Genomic DNA, 9,234 nt, shown 5'->3' with positions numbered 1-9,234 from the left:
AGGCTTTTTAACTCATAGTTTACTTATTTTAATTTATAATTTCTATAGTGGAAAAGCTCTTATTTTCTCAACACCCAACAAAATCATGTTTCAACGCTTCATTTTTAAACTCCTTTTAAACTCAAAGTTTAATCATTTTTTATTTTAATGTCATACTGAAAATAGCTTTTATTTTATTTATTTTTTTCAATACAGAACAATATAAAATGTTTTAGAACTAATTTTAAAGAAATAAAAAAAATTAAACTCTAGTTATAAGTCTTTTAAATTCCATAAGAGCATCAGCTCTCCAACCAATCAGCCAACAGTAGCAGCAGTGATGCTAGCACATGTATTACCTAAAACTCGCTTCCTGTAGAAAAACAGAAACATATAGGTTTTCTTTTCTTCCTTTTTAGTAAAATACTTTATTAAACCTTCTAAAATTAAAGGAATATCCTCTATAAGTCATTAGTTACTATTTTTAATTTCTTGTTTTAGCCATTTAGCTTCATTCACCCCATTCATTGAGAGCTTCCTCGCGGGCGCCCTCTAGCGGTTTGCAGCAGTCAATTAGAGTGACACTGACGCTGTTATAGTGAACGGGGGCGCTATAAAGTGGACGGTCTCGGTATAAACCAGCTCTGGCTTTAGCTAAGGAGTCAGCTGTTATCAAGCCCCCGGCGAAAGCCACGGGGCAGTCCATTCAATCGCCTGTTCACTTTGTAAAATTATTTTATCATTGGAAAGTAATATAATGATATGATTACTTTTATTATGTCATTATATAATAATTTGACATTGATACAAATGCTTCAATGTAATATAACAGCTCTGGAAATAATAAGAGACCACTTCAGTTTCTTAATCAGTTTTCAATTTGATTTTGCTATTTATAGGTTTATGTTTAAGTAAAATAAACATTGTTGTTTTATTTTATAAACTACGGACATGTTTCGCAAATTTCAAATAAAAATATTGTCATTTATAGCATTTATTTGCAGAAAATAAGAAATGGTTAAAATAACAAAAAAAAAAAAGGTGCAGCGCTTTCATACCTTAAATAATAATAAATAATGTAAAGAAAACACGTTCATATTCATAAAGTTTTTAGAGTTCAGAAATAAATATTAAGTGGAATAACCACAGTTTTCATGCATCTTGGCATTTTCTCCACCAGTTTTACACATTGCTTTTGGATAACTTTATGTCAATCCTGGTGCAAAAAATTCAAGCAGTTCATCTCAATTTCCTTTTGGTTATATTCCAGAGGCTTTCAATTTGGTAAAATAAAGAAACTTTATAAAGAAACTCTTAATTTTTAAGTTGTCTGTTATTTTTTTCAGAGCTGTATTTTTTTTCTAAGCCGTATTTTCAGACAGGCGCTTAGCTGGCTGCATTTGTGCAGGGTGGCAGTCTGAGCTTAGCATAGCGGCCCCGGCGGAGCGGCGGTGTGTATGTGTGTCTCCGCGGATTAATCCGAATTTTACTTTAAAAAACAAAATTAATTCGGTTTATTCCGTCGTAGTTCGACAGCGAGGATACACACGAAGAAACGAACCGAGTCAGGACGCGGTTAATCCGGATTGTGGGGTTTGTATGAGTGTTTATCTGAAGCCGGACTGGGTTTGTTCAGATCGCTGCGCTGAACCCGGTTACCGCCTGTAACGGTCAAATAATCCGAATTATAGCTGAAATAAAGCGGATAGAGCGCGCGGCGGGTCGGTGCTGAGTGAGCTGAGATGAGTACCGGTGTTCTGGACTCGGTGGACCGAGTGGAGCTGTGTGAGAGTCTCCTGACCTGGGTAAGAGAACCGCCGGTACCGCCTGAGTTACTAAACCCAGCTATAGAGCTGTTCCTTCTATCCAGTTTAAACCCGAATTTAACACAGAAATATGCCTGTTTTCCTTCATATTCAGCAGTAATAATGCCACTGTCCCTTTATTAGAGCTCTGTCTGTCTGTTTTAAACCCATTGTTGTCTGAGTTAAGTCTGTGTTTACCTGAAGTATTAGAGCCAGCTGTGTTAAATGCTGATTTTCTCGTTATTATCTGTTTTCATGGTTGTCTTTACTTAAATAAACCTGGTTTAAAACTGTGTTTGTCATTTAAGGAGATGTTTTACTGATACCCCCTCATTAGTGTCTGTTTGTTAGTTCTGATTTGATACCTAAAAGTATTCTTTTCACTCTAGGTTTTCTGGTTTAAAGTATATTTGTATATTTGTAATTTATGGTGGATTTAATAATGTTGGTCCTTTTATTCGAGATGTCTAGTGTGGTCTTGTTTTCAGGTCTGTATTTATGTGCTTATAAGACTTAAAAATACAGTTTTAGAGAGTTTACCCAGTTTAAACACAGATTTATTTCACAAATATAACTGTTATCATTCATATTCAGTAGTAATTATGCCAGTGTCCTCTTTATTAGACCTCTGTCTGTCTGTTTTTGGGTCTGTGTTTACCTGCAGAATAAGAACCAGCTGTTACAACCTGCGTTTAGATGTTATACTGAGTCTATTTGTTAGCTCTAACTCTGATTAAACCCTTATTTAATACTTTAAAATACTGTTTTCCTTCATATTCAGCTGTTATTATGTCACTGTCCCTTTATTACAGTTCTGTTGTCTGATTTAGGTCTGTGTTTACCTGCAATATAAGAACCAGCTGTGTTAAAACCTGATTTAAAACTGTGTTGGATACGGTATTTAAAAAATATGTTATAGTGATACCCCCATTATAGTCTATTTATTAGCTCTAAACTCTCTTTAAACCTTAATTAAATACTTAAAACACAGTTAAAATACAGTTTTCCTTCATATTCAGCTGCTATAAAGCCACTCTCCCTTTATCAGAGTTCTGTTGTCTGTTTAAAGCCATTGTTGTCTGTTTTAGGTCTGTACTTACCTGTAATATTGTAGTGTTTATCTCTTTAAAGAAATTTCATAATCTCTTTTCTTTTAGAGAGTTTACCCAGTTTAAACTCGGATTTAGGACGTTAAAATACTGTTTTTTCTTTTTCTCCATATTCAGCTGTTAAAATGCTACTGTCCCTGTTTTAGACCTCTCGTGTCTGGTTTGAACCCTGCTGTTGTCTGTTTTCCTGGTTTAAACTTGTTATTGTCTGTTTTCATGGTTGTGTGTACTTTTATTGAACCTAGTTTAAGACTGTAATTTTTAGGAGATATTATACTGATTCACCCTCTGTTTGATTTTGGTCTGTGTTTACCTTTCATTATATGGACTTGCTGTGATTATATTGATCATTTTGAAGAGTTTTAATTGTTTTTTTTTTTATTAAAGCTCATTTTTTTGGTTTTGTTTGGCAAGGTTTAAAATGGTTATGTTTTTAGGTCTGTGTTTGAGTTTTTTATGTGTAAATCCATAAATATAAACTTTTCTGGCTTCTTTATGATCTCCCTCCCCTTGTTTACCTGATTATTATCTTCTCTTTAGCTTTTAACTGCAAATTAGATCATTTTTGTCTTCTTTTGGCTGTTTATTGCTCATTTTTTCCATTGCTGTCCCTTTCTTTCTGGTTTGTTCGCCTCTTAAATCAATTATTTGTTGGCAGTTTTGTTGTTTAAGCCATTTTAATGTCCAGTTTCTCCCTCAGTTCGTCTGCTGTTTGTGTGTTTGTGGAAGATTCAGGGCTGGTTTTGCTGTTCAGGGCCTTTGTTACTTTCTTCATCCCCCCGGTGCTTTATGGCCGTGTTGCTGCTGTTAGCTGTAGGTGTTTCTCAGTGGTAACAGACGGATTCTGTGAGGGGGAATAAGTGATAGAGTAGCTGAGTAGGTCGCTCAGGCCGCAGCGCTGCCGGGTAATGTTTGTAGGCTATTTAAACTTTACGCTGTGTGCTTTAAACTAAGAGCTGCAGTTAAACTGATCAGCTGCTTTACACATCTGGCCAGCTGTTACAGTGGAAAGCTTGAGTCAGGGTTCCTCTGGCTGCTGTTTCTCCTGGTTTCTGCGCTTGTTTACAGTGAGGTTACACCCACCTGTGAACCAGAACTCTTGTTCTGATTGAGTCTCTTCTGAGCTGATAATAAAAGCTAAAAAAAAAAAAAAAGAGATTTTCTCTATAGGAATGCAGGGTCACTTATTACAGATAATGAAGCTGCTGTTTGGAGACAATGATTGACATTCTCAATCAGTGTTAAGAAAATCTATATCTTGGGAGAACCGGACATTCCTTCTTTTTTTAAGGGTGTATTCACAGTAGGGGCGGGTGATACGGCCCTAAAATAATATCACGAAATTTCATGGTATTGTCACGATAACAATACTTTTGCACTGAATAAAAACAAAGATATTTAAAGAATACAATAAAGCAACAAAATGAAATTTACATTTTATTATTGCACACAGTATGACATGGCACACCCCTAACTGAGATATTAAAAAAATACAAGAATTTTATCAGATTTGTAACATTAGTCAATGATCCAGAATGTCATGATACTGATAATGCACTCCAAATATCTCCATATATCCAGGATTAAAGTAAAATAAATTATACTGGACAGATATAATCTGTCTCTAGTAGATACAGTATATAATGGGAAATGTGAACAGTTAGAATTTTTATTTTTTTGTGCTAAAAACAGCAAACAATTAGTACCCTGATGTGATAATTAGGGGTGGGTGATATGGCACGATATTTCAGGGTATAATAGGGCTTCAGGATATTCAAAAATGTTGACGATGTTATTGGGTACAATACAATATGGCACACCCCTATTTCACAGTAAGAGTTTTTGTAGGCGATATATCATCCCAGAAATTACAGCAGTAAACAACATTATTGTCATTTTAAAACCATTAAATGCCATTTATGTAACGATAATAGAATAACTTAACAAAACAGTTATACCCTTGTTATACAACAAAATTTGTGATTAATCATAGTTTGGAAAATATATACGTGTTTCTCAATCTACTGCAGTCCGTGCACTCTGTGTGTGTGAAGTCACAGTTGTTGAAGTATTAGTGATTTAGCATGACTGGCTAAAATGCTGTTCGCTGTTTTATATGTAAATAAACACAATAGACGATATTGATTTTCCATTATTAGTTGACATGTAGAGTTGGTGTCAGAAGTGGTTTATTTAGCTACATTCACATTACCAGGCTGAGGTAACTTAAGTTCGAAGTTTTGGCTCAATGTGGTTCAGATCTGATTTTTTTCATGGCTGTGTGAACATGCCAAGTCTGTTTTTTTTAAAAGCAGATTTAAGTCACTTTCATATGTGGTCCTAAAATGTATACGTTTCCATTCCATGAACATCAAATCTGAATTCATGCTTCTTTTTGCTACGTTTTTTTTACGTTTTTTTACTTTTTTTGCGCTACGTACTTCTCTCTCACACCCACACTCTATCTCTTGGTGCAGCTGTGCAGCTATAGCTGCAAAAACAGCAAAAGCAAACCACCTGGTCCTTTTTTCACCTTCTCGACCTGAGCATGAACTTCAGACCAGCTGTTTACTCTCCACTCCAGCAAAAGATGCTCCACATTTGAGCTGCTAACAAACACATCAATTTCCCTTTATAAAGCTTCGAGTCGTCTCTCTAATATGACTTTTTTTTGTTGTTGTTGGTGAAGAAGGATATGTTTATACATGTATCAATATGCCCATGTGAGGTGTTTCAGGGATAGATTCGTTCACATTACACACAGATACAGTTTTGAGTAAAGTGGATTGTAATGTGAACATAGACATAGTATTGTGATTAAACCCCGCCCACTAGATATCAGTGTGATTAGATCCCACTGTTTTGATAAAAATCACCTTTAATTCAGATTGTATTATTGATCGCATGTTTCTTTATTCTACGACTGGTTTCCTAAAATTTGATTTAAACAATCCCAAAAAACAGTGCTTTACAAAAAGTGAAACCTTTTATGGCTATAGCAGTCTAGTCACACCCATTTACACTGAAGTTATAAGGAGTGTTTCAATCACAATAGAGTAAATTTACATGCTTACCGCCTGTTTAATTGTAAGGGAAATGAGAGGTTGCTTAATGGCTATTGATAATTATCTACTTGGTTTCAGTTTCTGCCAAAAATGTTAATTTCTGTGCATTCCTACATTAAAAAACACAAAAATATCCTAAGTAAGCCTTGTAAGAAGTGAAAAATAGGATATAGGCCCTTTAAATAACGATTTAAACCTTGTATTTATTCCCACACTCCTGTAATTTAGTGCCAAAACTAATTTTCCGTCGTAATTGTTGTAAAATCATTTTTTTTTAAATATATTCTAATATAGAGCCCTGTAGGACATCACAAAATAATGAATTGATTTCTGTCTGCTTTTGTATTGAAATAAATAACTTTATAATTTAGTTCCTGGGTGTTGAGGGATTAAACCAGCTGATCATTTAACAGATAATTGGCATTATTGTCAACTAAGTTCATCCACAATTTAAAGTGTTTATAATAAGGGTACATTTATTAACAGTCCTTGCAATCCTTAACTAATTATTAAGTAACACTAGCTATTAATCTAGAGTGTATCATTGCCATATTTTTTTAAATTAACTTTAACCTTCCTTAGCATTAATTTTTATTTTAATGTTTAATAATGTCTCAAATAGTGACAATTACTAGTGCATTTCAGGAAAATTGTAAGTCGCTTTGGACAAAAGCGTCTGCCAAATGTAATGTAATGTAATGTAATAATTCCATAATGAATGTATTCTAAGAGGTCAGAGTGCTTTAGCTGTTTATACCTAAACCTGACGTGTGATTGATTACATCACCACAGTCAGCTTCAGTACTGAAGGAGGCGGGGGAGAAACAGGGGGCTAAGCACAGCTCTCACCACTTTGAAGGGTAAATAGCTTAGCTAAGAGGTTGCAAAACACTCCAGTGTTGCCATTTGGCAAAGAGCATAGAGTGTGTGTGTCGGGGGGGTGTTTGTGTTTAGATGAAAAGTATTGCCTATCAGCAACAGACTGTAGTTTCAATATTAAAGGGGCACTAAACCCCCCAATTTTTGCTGACTCCACCCACAGCTCAAATTTGAAAAAGGCTAGAAAATGCGAGGGGTATTTTGGGAGAAGCACTGGGTGATGTATGGGTTTAGAGGCAGGGGAGGAGGGAGAGCTGATTGGCTTAACTGCAGCAGTGTGCCTCTGATATCAGTCAGGCTTAGATGATTGAATGTAAGCAGGGGGGCGGTATTATTGATTGATTGGGGGCGCTGCAGAGGCAGAAATTACCACAATAAAGTATTTTTTTTTTTAAGTTTAGGAACTGTTTATAAAAGTTTTAAGCAGGAATGTTTCATTATTTAAAGTCATGTCTGTGATTTTTGGGAATTAGGGCCCTCTCTGGTGAGAATGGGTAATTGCACAGAGCATGCGGATGAATCATTTTAAATTTGGCGGGTGTGATGCGGGTGTCTCCTTTCAGAGAGAATGAGTCCGATTCCAGGATATGTACATTCAGAGAGAGAGAGAGTGCTCAGTCAGAAACTTCCCTCCTTCGTTTCTTTGGTTTTACTATGAGTGAATGAGCTACTGAGCTCTGTGTTTCTTTTCCTCTTCTGAAGTCTCCAATGCTCCACCAGTTGCTCGCGTTCAGTAAAACTGAGCCGGATCCTCTTTTAGTGTATAAGTACATAAAGATGTGTGACATGGCCAGAAGAACTCCTACGAAAAGCTACCCGACACAGTAGGTTTTATAAAGAATATATATTAGGTTTAGCAGGGATGGTCGTTCCAGCACACCGGAAACACAATATTTTATCTCTTCTCCACTCAGAAATGCTTCTGCTTTCAGTTTAGAAACAAAATAATACAGTCTGCCACTTTACGTATTTCAGCTATTAATGAAAAAATATGGTGTAGGTTTTAGTGGCTCTTTAAGGGGTCCCCAGTTTTAAGATGATCTATACTATGGGTTGGATTATAGAGCCAGATCAGTAACATGAACTGTTATTGTTCACTCTTGAATTCATCAGTGTCTTAAAAGCTATTTCTGGTGAATTGGTGATGGTGATTATGGACTGTAGAGCCAATTGGTGTGCAGTGTGACTCACCCTATGTTTAGCTGTGTGACAGTAATACTGGTTAAACTGGTGAATTGGAGCCCACACCTAAACATTAGCATAACACAGGGGTAGTTATGAAGGTTGTAAGTTTTTGCCCTATGCTGACCCTGGTATATTTTAATGGATACACCTGCATTGGTCAGCTGTTTGACTGTGTTGCAGTTGAGCACATTCTGACACCTTCTAGGCGTCAACAATGTTTATTATTTCCAGCATGCAGCTGTGAAAAGAGTGCTGTGTGGTTAAAGTGTCTCAGATGTTGGTTGATTGGGTGTTGCAGGTGGTTGTTTAAACCTGCAATGTTGTATGCATTTGTGTGTTGCAGTTTAAATAAAGTAATATATTATAAACTTGGTATTGCAGTATTTATTGCTTTGCAGCAATGCAAATCAATGCCACTAGTAAATTGGGAAATATAGATTTATATGGAATTGTAGATTTATTGGTAATTGCTAAAATGTTGCATGGTTGACTTTGTGTTTCTAAGTGATTAAAATGTTTTTGTGGTATCCTACACAAATCCATGTCCCTGGTAGATTTGCAATTATATATTAATATGGAATTGTAGATTTGCTAAAAATATATAATATTTAATAATGATAATAAAGCAGTCATACACAAGAGGGGGATGCTAAAATGTGTAATATTGGCACTGCTGTGCTGCTGTACTACCACAGCACAACAGTGCCAATATTAGACGTTATAGCACAAATCTCGAGTGTGTTATTGTGACTATACCACACTTCCATTATCGCTTATTGATTATTAAAAGATTTTGAGCTAAAGAGGAGGAGAAAATACAATCTGTTTGGTTATAAAAAACTCCAAGAATTAAAATAGTTCCATTGCTGCTCTGTTTGTAGTTGCGCTGTTTGGCTTGTAAGCACTGCATCATTGCTAGGTTACCTGTATGAGGCGGAGTAATACATGGAGAGCTTCGGTTACAGTGCATTACCAGCTGATAACGGCACTCGTAGACATTGCAGGGTCGGAACTAACTGTGGTTTAATTCTAAAAAAATAATGACCACAGGCGGTTGGTCTGGTTATTGCTTGTAACATTGGTAGGTGAATGGAATTGTATATGTGCTTCAGGTTTGCCAGTTTTTGGGAGGTGGTTGCTGTGGTGTTGCTGCCTTATTATTTGAGTGTTTAGGGTGGTTGGTAAAACGTTTTAGTGTGCTTGGTTTGTTGT

The 9,234-nt window shown here is 35.9% G+C and overlaps 1 protein-coding gene across 3 annotated transcripts in view; it reads left to right on the top strand.

Moving 5' to 3' along the window:
* Positions 1 to 1,400: 1,400 nt before the first annotated feature.
* Positions 1,401 to 9,234, top strand: part of hook3 (hook microtubule-tethering protein 3) — a 77,492-nt gene continuing 69,658 nt past the window's right edge. For all 3 annotated transcript variants that reach the window (XM_049463499.1, XM_022668825.2, XM_049463466.1), the window contains exon 1: positions 1,401 to 1,784. In XM_049463499.1, coding sequence (XP_049319456.1) covers positions 1,722 to 1,784 — 63 coding nt within the window. In that variant the 5' untranslated portion in view covers positions 1,401 to 1,721. The remainder of the gene's footprint in view (positions 1,785 to 9,234) is intronic.

Source organism: Astyanax mexicanus, chromosome 1, assembly GCF_023375975.1.
Source record: "Astyanax mexicanus isolate ESR-SI-001 chromosome 1, AstMex3_surface, whole genome shotgun sequence".
NCBI lineage: Eukaryota > Metazoa > Chordata > Actinopteri > Characiformes > Acestrorhamphidae > Astyanax > Astyanax mexicanus.
Note: the sequence above shows the minus strand (reverse complement) of the source record. Positions and strands in the feature narration are given on the sequence as shown.